The sequence below is a fragment of the Myxocyprinus asiaticus genome, chromosome 40 (genome assembly GCF_019703515.2).
Source record: "Myxocyprinus asiaticus isolate MX2 ecotype Aquarium Trade chromosome 40, UBuf_Myxa_2, whole genome shotgun sequence".
In the NCBI taxonomy this organism is placed as follows: domain Eukaryota; kingdom Metazoa; phylum Chordata; class Actinopteri; order Cypriniformes; family Catostomidae; genus Myxocyprinus; species Myxocyprinus asiaticus.
Window position 1 is genome coordinate 14,506,557 of NC_059383.1, and position 25,672 is coordinate 14,532,228.

Consider the following 25,672-nt stretch of genomic DNA (forward strand, 5'->3'; position numbering starts at 1 on the left):
AACGCACTGATTTCACTACACTTAGGCCTCTTATCCATACTGGTACATGAAAGCATGTCGAAAACACTCCATTACTGCATACTTTGGAAAACAAATGACGTTAGAAAACTGAATCTGTTTCGTTTTGAGTCCTCAATGAAAATGGAATAGTGTGGATGTGGCCCAAGACTTAATTTGAAGATTTATTCATCATGTTGCACAACTGTGAAGCACATGAGAATGTTTGTAATGCTGCTGGTCTCCATAGTGCACATTTTTAACTGTTTGAAATGTTAATCAATATCACTATGCATTATTATGTTAAATATTCTGAGCACTTGCTGGTTATAAACGCTTGAATGTACTTTCAAATTCGCGTCGGTGTGCCGCATACAGGTCTCTTTTGAACATTAAAAGGATAGTTCACTCAGAATTACAATTCTGTCATCATTTACTCATCCTCATGATTTTCTAACATTTTATAAAGAATGTAAGCCTCAGTCCCTAACATACTGCCTAACATCTCTTTTTGTGCTCTTGAAAGAAAGTCTTATAAGTTTGGAACTACATTAGGGCGAGTAAATGATGACAGAATTTTCATTATGGGTGAAATTTTAGCTGTTAATTCTGTAATAGTTTGTTGCGTTTCGTTATAATGCCATTTTACTGGACACTTTAAGACTCTTGTGTTTCATGGGTGCCAAGAGTTGGCTGTGACACTAGGTCAGGTTGTGGCAGTCATATGCGCTTGTGTATAAATTCAGCAATGTTGTTACATTACATAGGCAGCAGGTGGCGTCACTGGGCTTGATTTGGGGCTCAGGCACTTACATTGTCTTGGAAATTACAAAGACATTTAGAGAAACCCAATCTGTCTGAAGACTGAATGTTCAACAAGTTTTTATGCACAAGCCCTATTTAAAGGAATGTTTCAGGTTCAGTACAAGTGAGCTCAATAACAGCATTTGTAGCATAATGTTGATTAGCACAGACAATAATTTCAACTCTTTTTTTATAAAAAAAGAAGAAGCAAAAATCTGGGTTCCAGTGAGGCACTTACAATGGAAGTGAATGGGGCCAATCCATAAACGTTAAAATGCTCACTTTTTCCAAAGTATAGCTACAAGACGTAAGCATTATGTGTGTTAACATGATTTTAGTGTGATAAAATCTGATCTTCATGTTTTTAGTCTGATAAAATTGCCTTCAGGGTTACATTGTCATGACGACGAAGCTGTAAGATTGGAAATCACTTTACGTAGAAAAGGTTTGTGAGCGACTTTATCACACTAAAATCATGTTAACACGTATAATGCTTATGGCTATACTTTTGAACATTTTTGTATTTAAACGTTTATGCACTGGCCCCATTCACTTCCATTGTAAACGCCTTGCTGTAAGCCAGATTTTGGCAATTTGTTTTTAAATAAACAAGGGACTTGTCAAAATTATTTTTTGTTGTAATCAACATTATGCCACAAAAGCTATCGATTGAGTTTAACTTGCATTGCATTCCTTTAAAGAGTGTTTTTAAAGCCCCAAAATTAAGAAACTTCGTTTCTTCGCATACTTTGGACCTATGCACTGCTTTCAAGCACTCTTTAAATTTTCGATTAACATTTTCATGGTCTTTTTTGGTCAATGAATGTAAAAAAATTAAAAAAGTCGCAGACTGCTTGAATATCTAAGAGTGAATACAACAGAAAAAAAGGATAGACAAAGAGGGACAAAGAAGAAATAGAATTGATTTGTTGTTTGCACTCACGTTACTACAGGACTGACACTCACCGACTTATCATTTAGTTAAGCAAGTGCATTGCATGTATGTCATTCCAATGCTGCACGGCATAAGACACACAAGCCCTGTGCACACGGATGTGTCCCAAGTAACTGGCTACAGGACACTCTGATCCTGACAAAATCCCACCATGTAGTAGTGACAGTAGTGAAATTCTGATTGGGATCTAGTCTTCCTCTGTCATCTAGCTCATCTAGTTCGGACAATGATGAGGACACCTCACATCTTGTATTCTCTGGTGCTCGCTTCATGAGGTACATAGGACGTTCACTGGATGTTGAAGTCTTTCTTTACATCCTTTGGCTTCGCTCAGGCCAGCTTTAGTGTGCTCACGGGAAACGGCGGTACAGTTACCATAGTCACTGGATTGAGCACCGTCTGGCCCACTAGCCCGGTGTGATGGTGGGCGACCACCGCCGTGGGCTTTCCCACCATGGTGGCCTGCTGGCCCGTGACCGGCGTGCCATTAACATGGGCGTGAGCATGAGGGTGGTGCGCCAGCGTGTGCGTGATGTGTCCCACCACCGCCGGCTGCGAGACAGCCACTGACTGCGGATAAAGGTGGGCCAATGGATGCACGGTGATGTGTCCGATTGGTTGGCCGCCACTAGAGGGCGCAATGTGCGCCAGGTGTTTATGACCGGTGGGGAAGACGTGGTTGACGGCTTGGATGACGGATGCATGGGATACGGAGGCATGGGTGATTACTGTTTGCTGAGGAGAGGAGACCAAATGGGATGGGGGCGCGGGGGCGATTGGTTGCGGGGTGACCACAGTGGGGTGGGACGGGTTTGGTGGGGTGATGGGTTTGTGTTGAATAGATATGTGTGTAGGGAGGATGGAGGGTGGAGGCAAGGCAGCACGGGGCTCCGATGGCGCTGGTGCAGGCGGTTTGGGTGCAGACGATGAGTGCAGAGAGGAGAGGATGTCGTCTTCTACATCTTGGTCGAAGTTGTCTTCGCCCTCTGGAAAGAGTGGAAATGATTAATGGTAACTAAGATTTCCACATTTATGAGTCTATTACCTTCACAAACATATTAAAGGAACAGCTTCAGAACTTAAAACTCCCTCCATAGTCCAAAAAAACATTTATCGAAATTAAGCTGTGAAAATGTCAGACAGATGAATACAACTTCCGCAAGACACATGGAGACAGATCAGATGAATACACCAACATGATCGCCCACATTTTATACGTCAGTGATGCCTATTCTGTATTCAGACACTTGATCCTTCAAGTCACTGTGATGAAATTAGAAGGAACTAGGAAAGATACTGTTTTATCCAACAGTTAGTTCTGGTCCATTATAACAGACTATCTTGTGAGCCTGTCAAAATGTAATACAAGCTTTGCAATAAGGCTGATATTGGGCCCCTGGATGGGGCAGCAGCAACTCTACTGGACCAAACAGCAAAACCCCAACCCACGAGTACTTGTTCTTACCCATTTCATATGCAAAGAGGGTATTTAGTTAGAAGACTAAAAAGGAACAGTAGCAGAAAAAGGCTTGTTTAATCATAAGGGTCATGAAAAACCTAATTCTGAAACCTTAAAAACCTTAAACCTAAAATGATAAGAGGACTTCAGGGAAAAATTAAAAGGATAAAATAGTTTTGCCTGATAACCTAGTTTTGTACCTGACGCTGTTGATGTGGAGGCTTGGTCTTCATCTGGTTGGACAGTCTGTCGTATTATCCTGTCGATCTCCATGATGTCCATACACTGGCTCAACTCGTTCTTCAGCTCCGCGAGTCTCTGCTGTGTGGCGATCTTCTCCCGTGCCAAACGCTCCATTTCGTGCTCGTACTCCTTTTCTTTTCGCTTCAACGTCTGCAAGACAGATGCTTAATTACTCTTTGTCCAAACATGACTGCAGTTTGTGCTTTAAAACATGAATCATCTTTACTTATACAAACACTCATTCTTCCTCAATCACACACATCCTCATTCTCTCTGATGGGACACTCTTTCAGAATGACCCATTTCTCAGCCATGTAACCAGACTGGATATACAATGCACAAGTCTGCGTACCACTTTTGTCTCATAAGTTTACACACCCTTTTCAGAGTTCATTCAAATGTAAGAGATCAAAGATCATATATTTTTTATTTAGTACTGCCCTACATAATAGGTATTTACATACAGTAAATGTTATTTCATTAGCACAAATTTTCTGTTTTCAAACATTTCTTTAAATTAATAGAAAAATTTTATTGGACATTGGCCACTCTGCTCTGTAGATATCAGCATGAGAAACAACCTAGTCTCATAGAATAAACATTACAATAACTACATTTTTTGCAAACTGACTTTTATGTGCCGGGTTTTAAATTTTTCCCATAGTTCCCTACTAAAATTGACACTATAGGCACTCTAACTTACTTTCATACAAATCACAAGTTCAACGGCTGATTATGACTTTATAAACATATTTTTCGCACAATTATTCACACACTGCTATGTTATAGTCAAAGTCTTCTGATATCATAATGCATCATTTGAAAACGATACATTTATATGCTTGTATTACAGACCCACCTACATTTACACACTTATTCTATTGTGATTAGCTTGTGCGGTAGCTCACCTGATAAGAGTGTTGGACTTTGGACTCGGCAGAAAATGCTCGAGTCCAGCCAAACACGCAAGCTGACAGGTTCAAGATTCAGGTAACCTGTCACCTAAAGTTTTAGGTTTTACTCATTAAAATCTTTAATATTCCCCTTAATAACTTTGTATAATTACGACACCATTTCACTCACTTTTGGCACACCCGCTGGACAATTTTGATTTGCAAAAATACTCAATTCAATTCAATTCCTGTAACCATTCTTTTATGTAGTTTCTAGACAAGCTGACTACCTTTTTGGTTTGCCTTGTGCGCTGTCAGACTGTCAAGGCAAAAGATGTATTAAGTTGTGCGTGTAAACCTATCTGCACTCAGTAATTTTTTCCCCATTAAAACAGTTTTACACCTAAAGGAATTAATTGTAATTTTGAAACATATGTATAAAATAATGACCACTCACATGAGATGAGGACTTTAGTCATATCAGCAACCTTATAAAAGCTGTTTTATTCTACATGGGGCAGGGGCACCCTCATGGGGGCTGCCATTTTACAATCACATGACAAGCTGAATACTACTCGCTTAATCTCAGTAACCATTTTGTCATTTGACACTTTCACTCTTGGATTAAATGAATCATGGCTGATTGTGAATAGTGAATTTCTACAATGGCATCTGTAACTGAAAACAATTGATTTTGAATTATGCTGCATCCACACCACCAGGTGTCACTGTACGTCCAAGATGACACTAATAAAAAGTTACTGAATGCACCTTTAAGCAAATATATAATAATCAGTAGTTTCAAACTTTACAAAACATGTTTCGAGACCCCTGCACTCTCCTACACCCAGCTGTCGGTTTGTTGTCTATACAGCTGCATGCTGCCTGTAGAGTGCTTACTGCCCCCTGCTGACATAGAATTGAAAAAATATGGAGGTGGCGTGCATTTTTTAACGCATTCTTTTTTTATTTAGTTAACCGCACCGAATTAAATGTTAAATCGACAACCTTACTTTTTTTCCATTTTATAATTTGCATATAGCATTACTCACTTTCACACATATAGCCCTTTCCAGAAAATTAACAAAATTTCTCCGTTTTGAGGTCATGTCTAAACAGGATGGGTTGGGAAATACTGGTAAATCAGCTCTGGCAAATTCCCAGAATGAGAAGTTGTAAAATTACTGGAAAAGTTCTGTTTTGATGCTGTGTGAACGAAGCTGTAAGATTAACGGTTTCCACACATACGGGGTCAGGAAGCAATGACGAAAGAAATCTTTTTTGCATGCACTCTCTGAGCTGGTTTAGCGCCCGATTCACTTATGAATTTATGCAGATATGGCAATGGCACAAACATGCCCACAAACACTGCTGAATGCTATCTGCACGCGCGATTCTGATCTTGCGGTCCGATTCTAGCTGCTATATAGCGGAGGGTGCTGCAGACCAAAGTGTTTGACACACCCTACTGGGACTGCACAGCATCACTTAAACATGCAGAACATGCACTTGACAACACCGCGCATCTGGACATATGCCAGGCTATAACGATCTTCTTCAGTGGTGTAGTTGGGGCTATACACACGTATATGTCGTATGCTTACTTTTTTCCCTGGGCTGTTTGCGTATACCGACTTTTAAGGTTCAATATTTGCGTATATCCTTGGTATACCCATTTCTTTTGTTGCTTCAGAAGTCCATAATCTACTGTCGTTAGTTTCTATTTAACTGTATTGGATGTTGTTTTGTGAAACTGGAGATTCTTTGTCATTTCACTTGCATTATCACTTGAATTCTGCCATTCCCACCCCTGACAACCGTTGTCACCGCCATCATCGACTGAGGGAATTTATGACAGTGAGTGGAGAGAGTCACCCTCACGCTGAAGCAGTATCAGGTAAAATTAACAAAATATGACAAACATCCTGTAAAATAAGGAATCGTCCCATAATTAAGGGAAAAAATTGCGTTCTGTATGAAATCCATACGCAATGCTGTTTGTCCCGCATTTTAGCGTCACACACCCAAACTGCTGAGAATGTTTAACAAATCGAGAGCAAATTGACCTGAAACACACCTTTCACGTGAGTTGTGTGAGATATCAGCTGTTGATTTACATGGATGATCAGTGACAATCAGCACGTGCTTTCTGTCAGAAGCAAGATAATTTGTCAAAATCATATATCATTTGAATGCATGTTGTTTCCCACCATTGGGATTTTAAAACACCACTAAAAACGCACCTATTCATGACATGCCATTACATTTTCTTGCATATGTTAGAGCTCCTTCTGGTAGAGAGAGAGAGAGGTAAGAAAAACTGCATTATTACATTTATTCAAAATAAAAGTACAGTAGTATAGGGGTAGTTAAAACACTTAATGTGATTTTCTTACATTTCCCTTATGATAAACACTATTTACTGCCATAAAAATAATAATCCAATGAGAAATACACTATTTTCTTGTTAAGCCTTTTCTCTCCCTTTCTCTCTTTTTCCTGGTCGTTCTATAAAAGCATTTTTCATTTTAAGTTTAGTAGGGGACGTTCACACTGAATGCGTTTGTGCGTCCGTCCGAGCCATTTTTCAATGTTAAGCAGCGTCTCGCACAGGAAAGCCTGTAAATATGGGTCTTTCCTACAATTCTGTGTCATTTAAGTCCCCATTACAAGTGTGTGTGATATTTATATTGTTTAATTTCACTCGATTTCAATTCTGATGGGCTTGTTAAAAAGAATAAGGACATTTTATAATGTTATACACTTCTGTGGGCTTAAAAGTTACATTTTAAATAACTGAAATCCTTTTCTGTCATTTTCTCATGTCCCAAAAACTGCACATCAAACATTTTTGACAAAAATAAATGCTAAATAATTTTTCCCCCACATACTGTTAAGAGTTTAATGTTACATTCTCTCACAAACATGTATTCATTTGTGGTAAATGTGTAATTTTAACACTGATAGTGGAGGTTTTTTGTGTGTCCCTTGATTTATTGTACACCCTGTTATGTCATGATGACCTTTCATTGAAGATATAATGTATATTAGGAAATGACATCACACACACTGGAGGTGGACATCACCCATTCTGCAAAATTACTTTGTGTTATTTTAAGTTTATAACTCTGTTGTTTTATTTATGTTTTCCTTTATTTTGTGGTGTTAGTCATATGTTGTCAAACATAACATGTCCACCCTGTTATGGGAAGATATATGGGAAATTAATATAATTTAAAATGTCAACATACAGTATTTATGTTAACAGAAATAAAATCATAAATATTAGTTTACAAATATGTTTCCTAGATATCAATCACAGACCATGGAGTGGCTAATTTATCCACTGAATGTCCACCCTCTTATTGTCCACCCTAATTTAGCTTGACCATTATGGCTAATACAATCTTTAACATGTACCTGTATTGATGAAACATGAAGAAACTTGTAAAAGAATGTTTTATTTTTCAAAAGTTTCAAAGCCAGAATGTCACCGAAATTGTAGGAATGACCCATTTATGATATGTACAGAGTTGCAGTTCCGCCGCTCTATATATGCAGTCTACAGTAATAGTAAAGTACAATCTATAGTAACGCCCCCCCACCAGTCAAATGAACAGGGACTGGACAATTGTAAACCAAAGTGCAATTTCAGTGCTGATTGCACCTGCTAAAATAGATTACGTGGTGGTTAGTGAATAAGACACAGGTTTTTGCGCTGAAATACCATGTGCAAAAGTGGTGCAACTGTTTAGTGAATCTGCCCCTTTGTAGTAAAAATGTTTTAGGGACATTGGGCAGATAGTGAAACTAAAGTAAGTGATTCTGTTAATTATGATCAAATAATTAGCCTCCCCTCCCACTGGAACGAGGTATATACTGTCTGAATGGTATGAAAACAGATAAACGAGAAAAAGCTGTTGCATGTGTGATCAGCTGATGTGAAACATGTACAGGGTAATCTGTCAATTTTACTGCAATTTAACAAGATTAATTTGTGAAAGTGGCTATTGTTTGTTTCCTGCTGTACGCAACCTCATCGAAGCAGACCTGCAACCCATATTTGTGTCACGACTCACCAGTTAAGAACCACTGCTGTAGAGTTACAGAGGACTGCAGTATACAGTAAGACAGACCGCGTTTCTGAGTGTTAAAGAATAGACAGCAGTGAGACAGTGAGAGTGCATGTAATAATTGTGCACAAGTGGAAGGTGGTGTGCATGCATGCCTTGGATTATATAACTCACTGATACAGTATTAAGAGAACATGAATGCAGCTGGTTTAGTAGGTTGAGAGTACAGAGAGGGAGAGTCTGCCCTAGTGAAGCCTGATCCAGGATTAGTCAGACTGGGCTTTCTGGCACAATAAACCCCTATAAAGGGGTTGGAGGGAAAGGAGGCGGCGAGAACCGGCTTGATAATATAAATAATAGTTTAATAAGAAACTGAACCAAAAAGACAAACACACACACACAGGTGTCAGACAGCTGCCCGTAACTCTCTCTCTCTCGCACTGCCGTCTCCAGTCGCCCCTATCCCACTCGGGCTTAATCAGCCTAATTAGGGGCTGGGTGTGCGGAATCACGACCCGGCCCCGCCCTCCGCCCTGCCACAACCCCCTTTACACAGCAGGTCAACATGGAACACACATTCATGCCAATACGTACAAGCCAACACCATGCACTCTCTGCACAGACAGTGCCCAACCAGTATTCAGTAAACATTTAACAAAAAATTAACTAATTATAATCAGGTTCTTTTTTTACGATGCAACAAATGGAGGTAAAAATTGGCTTTGGAAAGTAAACAAAACAATACTGGCCAGTTGGTTGGTAATGCTCATACACAAAAAAAGTGTCACAGTGGCATCTCTGTACACAAGCATAACAGTATTTTTCAAAAGGTTTTACTGTATTTACAACAGTACCACAAATATAGTAGCTACTATTATTTGCTGTGCCAAAACTTAAAAAGTAAATCTAAAATAGCATAGAATACATGACATCACATAGGACCTCCCCTTTTAAAATTGTGGTTTTCCCACACTTTGAACAAATATGTCACGACGACAACAGAGTACCACCAGGGCCTGCTTTTGCTATACAGAACAAAGCCTTTCAAACAATATGAGCAAACTACTTGTAGTAGTACTCATGTATAAAAATGCTACTAAGTATCATGACACTTTAGCTGGTATAGTATCATATGATATGATTAAGATGTTGTGACATCCCCTGGCACTGAAGCAAAAACCTCTTCCTACTCCTCTGAAATCCCAACATAAACACTGAACTGAACAAATGGACATATCTATCTCCATGTATATAAAACCTGTGCTGTGCTGTGCCTAGGCCAGTTTTGCACAGATTCCCCCCTTTTGTGTGAAGAAACAAACTATGCATCCCTACTGACTAGATATCGAGGTCCCACAGGATTTCACCACGGCAATAGCTGGACCCGCCATGGTCTCCCTGGCAACTGAGCCGGGAAGGAGCAGCGTAGTGATGAGAAGGTGTAATAGAGAGGCAAGGGCTAATGTGATTGGCTCACTTCGACCTCTAAGGTTTTACAGTCCGATGGCTCTTGCACTCCTCCCCCACTTTCACACACCGTCTTCACGCCCCTCTTCTTTTGTGATTAAAAACACTCTTCACCTTCTCCCTGCATCCCTGTTCCTTAACATTCACTGTCATCAAATATAGTTTCAAGAAAACAATTGGAAATTGAAAGACTATTCACAAGAAACACTGTGCTTGAACATCTATACAATGAAATAATGCAGTATTAAGATTAATGATAGACAGATGTATCAGCCATGCTGATTAACTGGCTAATACAGTTGTGCTCAAAAGTTTGCATACCCTGGCAGAAATTGTGAAATTTTGGCATTGATTTTGAAAATATGACTGATCATACAAAAAAAACTGTCTTTTATTTAAGGATAGTGATCATATGAAGCCATTTATTATCACATAGTTGTTTGGCTTCTTTTTAAGTCATAATGATAACAGAAATCACCCAAATGGCCCTGATCAAAAGTTTACATACTCTTGAATGTTTGGCCTTGTTACAGACACACAAGGTGACACACACAGGTTTAAATGGCAATTAAAGGTTAATTTCCCACACCTGTGGCTTTTAAAATTTCAATTAGTGTCTGTGTATAAATAGTCAATGAGTTATTTAGCTCTCACGTGGATGCACTGAGCAGGCTAGATACTGAGCCATGGGGAGCAGAAAAGAACTCTCAAAAGACCTGCGTAACAAGGTAATGGAACTTTATAAAGATGGAAAAGGATATAAAAAGATATCCAAAGCCTTGAAAATGCCAGTCAGTACTGTTCAATCACTTAATAAGAGGTGGAAAATTCAGGGATCTCTTGATACCAAGCCAAGGTCAGGTAGACCAAGAAAGATTTCAGCCACAACTGCCAGAAGAATTGTTCGGGATACAAAGAAAAACCCACAGGTAACCTCAGGAGAAATACAGGCTGCTCTGGAAAAAGACGGTGTGGTTGTTTCAAGGAACACAATACAACGATACTTGAACAAAAATGAGCTGCATGGTCGAGTTGCCAGAAAGAAGCCTTTACTGCGCCAATGCCACAAAAAAGCCTGGTTACAATATGTCCCTGACAACACCTTGACACGCCTCACAGCTTCTGGCACACTGTAATTTGGAGTGACGAGACCAAAATAGAGCTTTATGTTCACAACCATAAGCGCTATGTTTGGAGAGAGGTCAACAAGGCCTATAGTGAAAAGAATACCATCCCCACTGTGAAGCATGGTGGTGGCTCACTGATGTTTTGGGGGTGTGTGAGCTTTATAGGCACGGGAATCTTGTGAAAATTGATGGCAAGTTGAATGCAGCATGTTATCAGAAAATACTGGCAGACAATGTGCATTCTTCTGCACGAAAGCTGCCCATGGGACACTCTTGGACTTTCCAGCACGACAATAGCCCTAAGCACAAGGCCAAGTTGACCCTCCAGTGGTTACAGCAGAAAAAGGTGAAGGTTCTGGAGTGGCCATCACAGATTCCTGACCTTAGTATCATCGAGCCACTCTGGGGAGATCTCAAACGTGCGGTTCATGCAAGATGACCAAAGACTTTGCATGACCTGGAGGCATTTTGCCAAGACGAATGGGCAGCTATACCACCTGCAAGAATATGGGGCCTCATAGACAACTATTACAAAAGACTGCATGCTGTCATTGATGCTAAAGGGGGCAATACACAGTATTAAGAACTAAGGGTATGGAATCTTTTGAAAAGGAGTCATTTCATTTTTTTCATTGTTGCCATGTTTTGTTTTATGATTGTGCCATTCTGTTATAACCTACAGTTGAATATGAATCCCATAAGAAATAAAAGAAAAGTGTTTTGCCTGCTCACTCATTTCTTTAAAAATGGTACATATATTACCAATTCTCCAAGGGTATGCAAACTTTTGAGCACAACTGTATATGGCCATTTTGAGATTATCGGAAATGGCTGATAACAATGCACATTTGACTAATTAACAAAAGAGTCTAAGTTCCAAAATCTTCTGACAGTCTTGTCAATGGATAATGCATATTTGGGTAGGATTTTGAGTAAATTAGTGGTAGACTGTTTCATCGGCCAGTTTTTGGCCAAATTGAGATTATCAGCATTGGCGATAATATTTTTCACACTGTCTTGGGCGATTATATTTAAAAACATTGTGTAAATAAATCTGCTCTTTAGACACTGGTAAATCAACACTGGTTGTTGAAAAACCTATATCGTTTAACCACTAGAGTAAATATTGTATAAATACACTATGTAGCCAAAAATTTGTGGACACCATATGTGCTTGATGAACCTTCAATTACAAAACCATAGGCATCAATTTCCCTCTTTGGTGCAATAACAACTTACACTCTTCTGGGAAGGCTTTCCACTATACTGTATGTAGTGACATGGCTGCAGGGATTTGTTCCCATTCAGACACAAGTGTATCACTGAGGTCCGGCACTGATGTTGGGCGATGGGGCCTGGCTTTCAGTTGGCATTCCAATTCACCCCAAAGGTGTTCAGTGGGGTTCAGGTCTGGGCTTTGTGCAGGCCAGTCAATTTCTTCCACATCAGACACAGTAAACTATTTCTTTATGGACTTTGCTTTGTGCACAGGGGCATTTTCATGCTGAAATAGAAAAGGGCTTTCCCAAAACTGTTGCATTAAAGTTGGAAGCACCAAATGCCCTAGAATGCCATTGTTTGGAGTAGAATTATGATTTAACTTCACTGGTATTAACGGAGTAACCAAACTCTTTAATTAGAAGGGGTCCACATATTTTTTGCCATATAGTGTATCTGCTCTCTAGATATCGGTATCAGCATCAGTTATCAAAAAACCCATATCGGTTTACCACTTGAATAATTAATACGCAAAATATCTGCTCTTTAGATATCTGCATTAAAATTGGTTATTGCAAAATCCATATCGTTTAACCACTAGAGTAAATATTGTAAAATATATACTCTCTAGATATCGGTGTTTGCATCGATTGTTGGAAAACCCATATTAGTTGACCACTTGAATACTATGCAAAATATCTGCTCTAAAGATATCGGCATCAAAATTGGTTATTGCAAAACCCATATTGTTTGACCACTAGAGTAAACACTGTAAAAATATATCTGCTCTCTAGATATCGGTATCAGCATTGGTTGTTGAAAAACCCATATTGGTTGATCACTTGAATAAATAAAGAGCAAAATATCTTCACTATAGGTATTGGCATCAAAATTGGTTATTGAAAAACTCATATCGTTTGACCACTACAGTAAATGTATAAATATCTGCTCTCTAGATATCTATATCAGCAACGGTTGTCGAAAACCCATATTAGTTGATCACTTGAATAAATACTGTGCAAAATATCTGGACTTTAGATTTTGGCAATAATATTGGTTATTGAAAAACCCATATCATTTGACCATTAGAGTAAACACTGTATAAATATCTACTCTCTAAATATCGATATCAGCATTGGTTGTCGGAAAAACCCATATTAGTTGACCACTTGAATAAATGCTATATAAAATATATGCTCTCTAAATATCAGCATCAATATCGGTCCAATATTGGTCGACCACTGGTCAAAACTGATGAGGATACTGCAGTATTGCTCCTGATAGCATAACTAATCAAGGCTTATTTGAAAATTCAACATTACTACACCTTACTAATACACTGATGCACCTATGGTTAATCACATCATAACTACTGGGTGTAAAACATGAGAACTGTGCTTGCTAGATCAAGCAGACAGAAACTGACTGAATCTAGATCAGAATCTATAAAGAAACTCAATCTGCAGCCAGACAGCACAAACTGAAGGGAGGGACTCCCTGCTGTCCACTGACCGCCAGCTCTGTACATTGTGGTCTCACTGGTTACAATGATTCACAAGACTATGGCACAGTAAAGAAACAAATCATACAAGGACACTGACTTGAACAATGATGTGTAACCTACTTTTACAGAAGCATGCCTCATTGTAAAACAGTACTTTAGAATGTTCTCCCCCACATTGTTTCACTTAAACAGGCTTCAGAAGGCATGTGCGAGTCTGGCATGCACATGCTTAGCAAGGGAGGGAGGGGAGGACTAGCACAGAAAAGCTGCTGACGTCACTTAGCTCGCGCTAGCCATGTGCTCATGCCTCACGTGGATGGTAAAGCAGGCGGAGAGCAGACGAGGGAGGGGGAGGGTGGAGAAAGCAATAGATCTTGACAACAGCACTTGCAGCAGACAGTAGCGTGCGAGCAGGGTGCCCACATTCCCTCGCTTGTGTTTATCTGGTTTTTTTAATCAGCACTGACTACTGTTTTATAGCTTCTGAGATCATGCTTAGAACTGGCCAACAAATGCATATCTTTGTGTTATAAAAGGTCACCTTTCTCCCTGTGAACATATGCATCTATACCAATTATCTTGGCAGTATTCGATAAAAGACAAGTTAAATGAACTATCCTGACCATGGTGCTTTTTTGTCTGCTGAATCTGCAGCAGCATGAATGTTTTGATATAAAACACTCCGGGCAATTTATATACCTTTAAAACCTTACGAATAGGAAAAACATTTTTTGCATGTTATAATCATAGACAGAAAAAGCCCTGTCACCCACAGATTTTAAGCGGGTTTGTGGAATAGTCAACAAATTAGACTGTGAGGAGCACAGTCTGCGATTTGGGGTGTAAGGGATTAACAGTGCAGATAAATAATGAGGAGCCAAGCCGTGTAATGCTTTGTATGTCAGCATCATAAATTTAAAATCAACACGGAAACTGACCGGGAGCCAGTGCAAGGACTCCAATAAAGGAGTAATAGGATTGCATGTCCTGGTCCCAGTCAGGATCCTGGCGGCAGAGTTTTGTACATATTGGAGCTTATTGAGTGTGGATTTAGAAACTCTGGCTAAAACGGTGTTACAGTAATCTATCCGAGAGACAACGAATGAGTTTATCAGCTTATTGCTATATTTATGAGGATGCTTTAACAGTACTCTGTACAAAAGATTTTGGTATCAAAAATGACTCCAAGGTTCCTCATTTTACTTTGAGTCTCCAAAACAGAGCCATCAACAAACAGAGACAATGAACCAGCTTTGAGAATTTGATGACGAGAACCTATAAGCATAACTTTGGTTTTACCGCTATTCAGGCAAAGAAAATTATTATTGATAGTTTTTGGATCCAACTTCAGTTCTAATATAGGTTAAAAAAAAGAAGTAACTTTCACCAGTTTGACCTGCATTCATGACTCCATCCTCACTTTCAAACATTAACTTTAAAAACCTCAGAAATAACACAGTCCTATTTATCCCAACCATTAATTTCTGCATTGTGACATTATTTTCATTGATAACGCACATTTCCTTCTCAAATTCTCTTTACAGTAATGCGTCCGGATCTTGTACTTTTGAGATTTTTGTAATTCTCATTATTTTCAATGACAATTCTTATTACATTGTCATTACTGTAACAGCAACATTACATAACTTAAAAAATATATATATATATTTTTTTTTTATTTAAATCTGCATAAAGGCAGTACAATAAATATTAACACGATAATATACAAATATTTATATATTTTTTGCATTAAAGTAATGAGCATTTGATTTGTTAAATTTTTTTTTGCATTACAGTAATGAGAATTTGGGGGATGCGATTAATTGCAATGAAAGTAATGTCACAATGCAAAAATTCTTAATGGTCCAAAAACAGGCTTCATTTTCTTATTTCCTTCCCTTAAGTATGGGTTGAAATATGACCCGGACATGTTCTTGAAAGGTTTCATGAGATTTATCCCATTAATTCAACTCTTTCACAGCTGCTATTAGATCCAAAGAAAACCCTCGAGTAATTGCACACATATCCCGTGCTTCATTGTGAAGTACCTGGATGTAGCGGAGAGCACTCCTCAAGACACTCAGATTGGATGTTTTCTTCTCATCCACATTAGGAACGTTCCTCTTGAGGGTCTCAAAACATTCTTTCAGATGTGCTCGTCTGTGACACAGAAAGAAAAGCATTCATCTTTTCACCTCTTGTGTTTTGGGCAAAGTAAGTTGGACTGACTAATCAAGAGGGTTTTAACAGATGTTTGGGCAAAGCATTTATAAAAAATAAAAAAAGAGGTGTGAAGAAGCAGCCAACAGGCTAATACATCAAATCAGATTTGTTACAACGGTTACTTATTATTTGTCATAACTGTTTTTATTTCCAATAAGTCCTTTCAATTTAGTTTCATTTTCTTTTTCCCTTTATGACTTGGTTTAGTTTTAGTTTTGTTTTATTCAGTGTTTTCTAGTTTCAGCTTAGTTTGTCAGTACACTCAAAAAATGTATTTGTTGCTTGTTGAATTTAGTTCCTTAAAATTAGCTAATGTAACAAAATTATAGATTTTTATTTATTTATTTATTTTACTTAATTTCATTGTGTGCAATCAATTAAAATTTGTAAAATAGATGTTCACAAAATCCATTTGCGTTAGGCCAACTTAAATAATTTTCGTTGGCCATAACCAGATGTACATTTGATCAAGTTCCCAGCATGCACTGCAAATTAATGTCTTAATATTTGCTTTTTGTAACAGTATTTACACTGGTGGTGTTGAGTAGTGGTCGACCGATATGGGTTTTTTAATGGCCGATGCCGATATCCAGAGAGCAGGATGACCGATAGGCTGATACAATGTTGATATATCACACAATACAGTAAATAAAATAAATATGTTATATCAAATTTTATATAAATGTTATCTAAAAAATTTATAAACTCTTATTTAGCACTATATTTACTCAATTTCACACAAAACTTTAACTTTGTAAAAGAATCTAAAAAAAGAATATTGTATTTTAAATAGTAGATAGCAGTTTCTTCAGATTTCTTTTTAGTCATCAAATTTTAGTAATTTATTTGCACATGAAGAAATTGTTAATATATTAGGAAGAAGGATATAACAGCACACACCATGGATAGCATGTGTGCATTAACAATTGCATTTTCTCAAAAAATACCAAATCAAACCAATTGTGCATACACTGCATAGTGAATAAGACATTTACTTACAGCGTACGTGAAGCGCTTTTACTCTGAAGTTGCACTTGCGCTTGTGCGGATCCAGCGCAAGCAGCAATCTCCTGACAGTTTAAATGACCTGGATCGCCTGCTTGGATTATCACGGACATACCATCATGATTTGTGAATCAGAGGAACTTTTGATCCTGATCCTGAAGTTTTGATTCTGGCTGATAGAATACACGCTTCAAAGAAAGATATTAGATGAGCGCTCGACAGGAAGAAAACGATGGATTTTCGTGTGGTTAGTGAATTACATCTTTTTAAACTAGATCTTTGCATATTTGCAGATGGTATATATTAGAAGATTTATTGATATTTGCCTTTTATCATTAGAAAATGAACTGTTACAGGGAACTGCTGAGGAAAGACTGTTAGAATACGTGCTTCAGAGGAAGATTTATGAGTGTTCCACAGGATGCTGGATTTGCTCAAGTTTTGTGAGGTTTGTTTATTACATCTGTTTAAACGAGACATGCACATATTTGCAGAAGGTATATGATATTATTTTAATTGAAATTTGCCTTTTTATCATTAGACAAGACAGTTAAAAGTTACAGGGAACTGTTGAGGAGAGAGGGAGAAAGAAACAGGCGAGCACTTTAACATTATGAGCTCAAACGCGTCTGCTGCGGCTCTGATATGCGGATAGTTTAAATGAGTTAACTGTGTTGCACACTGGTCTATTATTGTAGTAACACGAAGGCACGTAACAACAAAACAAACAGTGACTGGTCGTTTACATGTCTCAGTCACTTCACATGCAAGCAGGTGATTCTCGGCACCCTCAAGAAACAAATCGGCCAAACAGAAAAAATTTATTGGCAGATGCCGATAATTAAAAAAGTCAAAATATCGGCCGATTTATCAGCCTTGGCGATATATCGGTAGACCACTAGTGTTGTGTTTGTTGTCCCTTTGGGTCACATGAGTGCATCTATTTCCAAAAATATGATAGTTGAGTGTCACCGTCATTGTGGTTTGTGTGTTGGATGTTAAGGACCCCGCATGTCTGGTTGGAAAGCTTGAAACTTATTGGCAAGATGTCATCCTCTGTTGCTGAGACTACAAACTCATAGCTTCTTACAACAACAAATGCTTGACAAACAAAAATAAATAAAAAAAAAATAAGTTGCATCAATGTAATTAAAATATGACTTTGGCAAATGTTTATCTATAGCAGATGTGACAAAATAAATTTAAGTTTGTAAAACAAGACTTAATCGAATTTATTCAATAAATAACAAAAAGAAAATAATTTCATTGGTTGGAAATGTTTTCCTTCATTATATTAAGTTTATTGAAGGTTTTTATTTTTGAGTGTTCTGTATTTTACGTTTTGATTGTAGTATTTTAGGGCTGCTAAAATTTAAGTTAATGCATTAACTGATATCAGTCATATAGGTTTAACAGTGATACAATACTCAAGGCTGTCTAGTATTAATGCAATCTAGTAGCATTTTTTATGTTTAATAAAGGTGAGTGGTAAAAGTTTCACATTTTATAATACACTGTGCCTCAAAAAGTTAAAAACTAACATTCAATTCATGGTTATTTTTATTTAGTCAGTTTAAGAGTCATGAAAATGAATTCTAGTTTAGTTTCAGTTGTGTTATGTAGTTCAGTTAGTGAAAATGTTTAGTTTCATTACAGATAATAACACTGTTAATCATAGAATAAAGGCTGTTAAGCCAAGAAAAACAAATAGTACACCTGTGACCAGTTCTGCAACCATTCTGTTACCAATTTCCCTTGAGGCTCCCACCTCCATACTGAACAATGGCTTAACATCAAGGGTTTATATACTCTGTTTCTATATGTAATAATGAACACAAAAAAGTACACAGAAGTCCACCTACCTGTTCTTTTCCAGTTTGTTGTGAACTTCTCGTGTTCCAGCTCTGTGGGGAAAAAATATTGAAGTTTTATGCCGCTTGTAAACTTTCATGAATCAACCCATTCATTTCGAATCATGGTCATGCAATTGTCTTTTTAAGGATCATTCATTTATTATCATGGATTTTAATAAAAACCAACACTGCAGTTTCAACCTACAAATACACAGTGTGGCCTGAGGTTCAGCGTTATTTTTCAACTTGGGTCACCATAAAAGAGCCCTCAGCCTACTTTTTAAAATGGCAATCTAATAACAAAATTGCCAACCCAATTGCTACATATCATTCAGTTATGACCATATATGAATTCTTTGAAAAAATGTGCCCTACAGTATAATCTCCACAATTTCTTTTTGAACAGTTTAAACCAGAGGTTTTCAAAAATGGGACCCGAAAATGGGTCGCAGGTCTGTTCTGATTTGGTCGCAGAAAGCAGGGAAAATACAATGCTAAATGCAAATAATAAAATTTACCTAACCATATAATTGTGCATAGTTAAGATAGCAAAATAAAAAGTCTTAAATAAATGTACTTTTAAAAGTGAGCAAAAAATGCTTCACATATCTTTTGTTGTTGATGTCAAAGGATGTATGCCCAGTCACACTCTACAGTGTTATGGCGGAAATTCAATATGGCTAAAATTACTAAAACATTTGGCCCAGTGTTTGTTTTATGAGTTAGATGGTAAATTACGCTCATGCAGCTGTCAATATTTCTACACAGCCTATGTCATGTTAATAATTTTGCATATTGTTGGGCCTATGTAGTTCATGGTACTGTTAATTTTAAGGACATTTTTATTTACTGTACACTAAACTGTTTTATTACAGTGTTGAGTCACCACTATAAAATTCCATGTAAAATTTGGATGCTGAAGCAAAACCAGTTGAGATTCGACTGATTTGACTCACCCTCCTGGTCTCCTTTTCCCATCCATGTTGTGCACATCTTCCACACTGGCACCGTTAGGCTGAGGCAGTTGGCTCGCCTGGCTCTGGGGCGGTGTGAACTGAGGCTGGAGTAGTGTTGGCTGGGGCAGGAAGGCATGTTGCTGTGGTAGGAGGGCGTGTTGCTGTGGTGGATGCTGAGCAGCAATGATCGGGGCTGGATAAGGCTGCAGCAGAGCCTGTGTCTGTTGCTGCTGTTTGGGACTGTTATTTAACTGAGGCAAGCTGCTGACTTCTGCTTTAACGTGCGGGACTAAGTTTCGATGCTGCTGCTGTTGCTGTGAAGGGGAGTGGTCATCCTTACCAGTGGGGCTGAGTAGAGGGGCAGCAGGCGGGGACAGGGCTGCGGCCAAAGGTGTGACGACTGGCATGGGTGGAGCTGCATGAACGGGGGAGGCGGTTTGAATGGTAGGGGCCACAGGGTTTGCTGCGACGACCGGGATGGGAATGACAGCAATGGAAACAGGTGGTGGGAGGGGTGGGGGCGGGACTGGAGGGTGGTGCTGGTGGTGGCACTGTGGCTCGAGCCGCAGGTCATCTGGCCAGGTCACATGGCTGAATTGGACAGGCTGGATAACGGGGGCAAAGAGTTTCTGCTCTGACTCACGGGACAGCAGGGCCTTCTCTCGCCGCTCCTCCTCTATAAAAAAAACGAAATCAAAAATGACTGTTAGCGAAAACGAAAACACAACTTGTAAGCATTGGGAATGGCAGTTCTTTGTCTCATTGGTATTTTCCATGGATTTCCACAGGGTTGGCAGGGACCATTTATTTGGATATTTGGCCATTTTAAGATGATCAGGATTGGGTGATAACTTTGTCCGCTTAACCTATTAACAAAATGGTTACTTCACCTGTCAGGTCCAAAATCTACCAGCAGCCTTGAAAATGGAAAAACAATGTCTGTTTTTTAGAGAATTTCGAGTAAATACTGTGTAAAATACGTTTTCATCAATGTTCACTGCATTTCAGAAATCTTGTGTACACTGCATTTGCTGTGGTTAAAATGTAGTTATGTGTGTAGTTAAATTGCAATTATATTATGCATATTGGTACTGGCAACTGAAAACCCCATTATGTCGACCATTACTGTCAATATTTTGTTTCTGAGATTGTAAGAGACCGCATCTACCCAACTGTCACTGCACAAGTTGTTTTGTTTTTTGCTCTAGGTCTTGGATTCAATCTCTTGCTGCTAAAATGTTTGCAAGACCAGGGCTCAACAATAAGGATTTTTTTCTGCTAGCCTGGTTGGGCCAGTAGTTCAGATTTTTACTTGCCCTGACAACATCTCACTGCCCCCACCACCACAAAAGAATTATACATTTTATTTTTAGCAATGCACTTTTGTATGTATATATGCCAAGAATTTATTTGTATTTTATTTTTTTTAATACATTTTAAGCTTTCTTCACAAAAGCAATAGCTGTGCTGGAAAACGATGGCATGCAATGCAAAACATTACTGATTGGTATGTAGTTTCTAACTCATTGTTACTAATGGCTTCAAAATTACAACGTTATTCTCGCAAATTCACAAAACCCTACATTCATGTTAGCCAGCTAGATAACTGTATCTGGGTAAAAAGTTTAAATTCAATATGTCCCAGAAATCCAAATGTTTCAGTTTGCAAGGTATAAAAACACATTTACAAAAAAAACAAAAAGAGACCAGAGTCTAAATCATATCTGAATAAATCAAGGCACTTTAGAATGGGTCTCCCCAATGCATAGCTTGTAAAAAATACTAGGGATCGATACCAATTACTGATAATGGAACTAATTAGAGCTTCTCAATTATGTCTCTCAGTAAGATAATAAATTAATAATGTGAAGTAGACAGTCTACGCCACTCTGCGCACCCTGACACAAAGACTTCTGGAATACATTAAGACCATGTATATGATATTCATATATGACATGGCTTAAAAGCCTATGCTGGAGCTAAAGTATCAATTTTAAACAGAAAAGGACATTCCAGGGAGCAATAATTCATGAATCTGTGTCTGAATTAGGGTGGGGTGCAAGTAAGTTGTCCTGGATGGTCTGTCTCTTTAAGAGAGAAGCCCCGGTAAGACTTTTGCCTTCTCTCCAGCTCTACAGTGCTGACGTCACGTAGCTCTCTACATGAGAAACCAAGAGCTGGCCTGGTAATCTGAGGCTGGGCTTTAATGTCTGCAGCCTGAACCTACTCCACCATTGGATGATTTACTTCACTGACATTGTTAAGCTTGCTCAATCCATATTCACTTGCATCTGAGCTGCAACTGCAGATCAGTGTTTGAATTTTAATGTGAGAGGGAGAGGAATTTGGGCAACTGTCCAAAACCAGCCAACAGTGTCATTTTCACTGCACGACATTCATGGTGAATGTGAATACGCTGCAGACAAAGGGTTGACCTAATGCAAAGCGCAACCTGTGAAATGACATACCTACGAATCAAACCACAACATACGGGAATCCTCCAGCATCAGCAAGAATGGGAAATATCGACTGTGAAATGCAGCGCTCTCATAACAATTCCAAGCACAAGCCTCCAAAAATAAAAGAACATGTATTCTGTGAAATACATATTAATGCATATTTCTCCATCAAATAACTGAAATGCAGCCGTTCTACGCCCTTGACATTTAAATACAAAGAAGTGAATAGCATGTTACCAGGAAATGGGATCACAAACACTTTGATCACGTACAAACTTGAACCTTTAAAGTGAACTGTGACATTATGCAAACATATATAAACACTGAGCAGCTCTGTGTTCGAATAGCTCGGCCATGAGAGTGCAATCTATTGCTCTACATAAATAAGCATGTAAAGAAAGACATCAAGAAGCAGATGGGATACCATGGTGGTCCAGACGACACTTAACATGACACTTAGTGACTGTGCTTCTGCCACAGTGATCGACATGACATAACTGTAACTGGGACAAAAGAACATACTAACAAAGTTGACACTTAATACTACATATTGCCTACAATAAAACACATTTCATTAAGCGTGTTAATGCTGAGATACAAGACAGATTAGTCCTGTCAACAGGGCTGAGAAATTACATTCAAAATGTTCACTTGAATATTACCAGAACTCTAATTATATTCAAAAATTGTAATAATACTGGAATTTTAGAGACATTCTGGAAAACACTTTACAATAAGGTTCTACTCATTAACATTAGTTAATGCATTAGGTATCATGAACTAACAATGAAAAATATATTTTTAAGCATTTTTTAATCTTTGTTAATGTTAGTTAATACAAATACAATTGTTCTTTGTTAGTTCATGATAGTGCATAATGCATTAACTAATTTTAACATATACAGTTTTTAATTTGAAAAATGTATTAATGTTGAAATTTACATTAACCAAGATTAAGAAATGCTGTAAAATTATTGTTCATTATTAGTTAATGTTAAATAATGTAGTTAAATAATGTTAACAAATGGAAACTTACTGTAAAGTGTTAGCGACATTACTTCAGTTGGGGGAAAAACGGTACAAGACATCAGTAATCACCAGATTTTTCAATCTGGGCAACAATCAAACCAGAACGCAGGTGTATCGAGATGCATTTTTAAGTTCTTTTTAATTTGACACGTCTAGTGCATGTTTACAAAAACAAAAAACATCTTTGATGTGAAGTCATAAACTAAAAAAAAAAAAAGTCACAAAAAAGTGACAACTCACAATGCACAGTTTTAGTATTCAAATGTCTGTTTTATCTTAAATTCGACAAATGTTTGAATATTTAATTTTTTATTTGGCAGCCTTACAACAGACAAACACATTTTTCCCCAAAAAAATTGACCATAAGGATGCATTAGATTTTTTTTAAAAAAGAAAGAAAAGGATTTTATCAATTACAAACTCTATTCAATTAAATAACAGATATTTCATTTATACACAAACTTATCTATCTAATCTTTGGGCGATTTGTTTTAAGTCAATTATGTACTTGCTGGTAAAAGTCTCTTATAATTATGGGCATCTTTAAAATATATATACACACACACACACACACATGTATTGACAATTAGCTATCCCACTAAACACTTAATATTAACTACATTTATTCAAACTGTCACACATTCCAGATCAAAAGCAAAGTCCACAGAGCAAGTGACAGCTTAACCTGTGTTGAGGCATAAAACCACAAAAACCTGAGTAATTTAGTCTCAATAATAAAATTAGTGTTGGAACATATGGAGGGACATTTTCAAGAAATAAAAATAAAGACCAGAAAAAAACAGTCCTTTAATGCACTCTGTCTGGTTACATGTAATTGGGTCATTTTCTAGGTCCAGTACAAACTCATAGACTTCGTGACTGAATGCAAAGTTTGCACATTTGAATAGGGCAAGTCAAAAAGTGCCAACAAATGCACTTATTCTATTTACTAAACCTTCTGCAGAGTGGAAATCACTGTCTCGATCTGCCAGCAAGCCTCTTACTTGGATATGCATGAAAAATGTACATTATATAATTTCTGCATTGAGGGAGGGTGCAGTTGCCTTATTTTCTCCTCAGTTGTGACCTGCGCTAGTCAGTGTGCTGTCTTTCATGAAGAGAATGAGGGGGAGGGGTCTGGCGCGCACGTGGCTGAAGTGGGTGGTCCTTCAGCACGCGGTATTTGCTGTGGGTGTGGCTTAGTTGACATCACCTCGAGAACGAAACAAAAAGACCTTTTTGTTTAAAGCGATTAAATAGACACCAAAACTAGATCGCGAGAAAAACCTCACAATTAGTGTTAGTTATTGTATCGGCAGATGAATGCTCCGAGAACATGCAAAAATACTTCGATGAGCTCTAATTACGAGGAAGTATGAAGGGAAAAGTAGGCTGGCCTTGAAAGTCATGAGATAACCATTCGGCAATGTCAGTATGTATATATATATATATAAAAAAAAAAAAAAAAATATGGTCTATTATTGCCACCGCCCAAAGGATAAGATATCCGACATTCGCTTACTTTCACCTCCCTTGTTTATCAACGATAAATGGTGGCCGAAACAGATATCAACTTTAATAATTCCACTAGCAATTCATACATATATTTGTTATCTTAAGTATACCCTTGCAATCCCCCCCCCCCCCAGTTCAATCCCCCGCCTTACCACGTGTAATCTGTTGTTGCTGGGCTTGCCACTCTAAATATCTGGCCGCTTCCAATAGAGTATCGATACTCATTTTGAATAACGATACAATGCGTTCCCGTAAAAAAAAAAAATAATAATAATTATGCACTCTGCATCCCCCGGTACAGATGTTCGTGGTTGGTAAATCACAGTATAGTCCAATGACTTCCAAAGACAGTCATTAGACATCCAGAGCGCCCCGAAACACATTCAGAAACACATTACTTGACTGGCAACAAGATGGCGATTGGAGAATCAGAAAACACAACAAGTCGAAGGCGTTCCGTTCAAGCTCCGCCCTCGTCAGTGTAACTCCGCCCTAATACTACCAGCGATTCAAAACTAGGGAAGAACACGCTGTAGAGCCGAGCGATAGGATCGGGAGTCTACTGAACTGGATCTCGTGAATTGGAAAGACATGTAGCTATAAATAAAGAAAAACTTATGAATGAGATATTTGTGGCACGACATACGCTTTTTTTCTGACCGCACAGAAATTCATACAATAGAGTGAAACCTGAATGGAATCCATGTTCCGTGTTTTCGGACATTTGCACGTTTAAAACATATCAATGCGAGGGAACCAATGGGCGTGGAGAACAACAAGGCATGATGCCTGTCCACATGGGCAGCCGCTAAAGGCTGAGAGCGCGGCTCATTTACATGTCGCGAGCGTGATCCTGCCTCGCTGTCAATCATCCTCAACGCGCATTCCAATG

General features: G+C 38.2%; 1 protein-coding gene across 1 annotated transcript; it reads right to left on the reverse strand.

Moving 5' to 3' along the window:
• Positions 1 to 435: 435 nt before the first annotated feature.
• On the reverse strand, positions 436 to 25,215 carry LOC127430803 (max-binding protein MNT-like). Its single transcript, XM_051680880.1, has 6 exons — positions 24,933 to 25,215; positions 19,778 to 20,453; positions 18,831 to 18,872; positions 15,789 to 15,900; positions 3,416 to 3,608; positions 436 to 2,742 (listed from the first exon to the last, which is right to left on the reverse strand). Exons 1-6 carry the CDS (start codon positions 25,003 to 25,005, stop codon positions 2,087 to 2,089), a joined length of 1,752 nt encoding a protein of 583 aa, XP_051536840.1. The 5' UTR covers positions 25,006 to 25,215; the 3' UTR covers positions 436 to 2,086.
• Positions 25,216 to 25,672: the final 457 nt, after the last annotated feature.

Coding starts and splice junctions, on each gene's coding strand:
- LOC127430803 (XM_051680880.1), bottom strand. CDS start 25,005: ATGAGTATCGATACTCTATTGGAAGCGGCCAGATATTTAGAGTGGCAA. Junction 15,901..18,830: donor AACAAACTGGAAAAGAACAG/GTAGGTGGACTT, acceptor TCTGTGTCACAG/ACGAGCACATCTGAAAGAAT. Junction 2,743..3,415: donor CTCCACATCAACAGCGTCAG/GTACAAAACTAG, acceptor CACTCTTTCCAG/AGGGCGAAGACAACTTCGAC.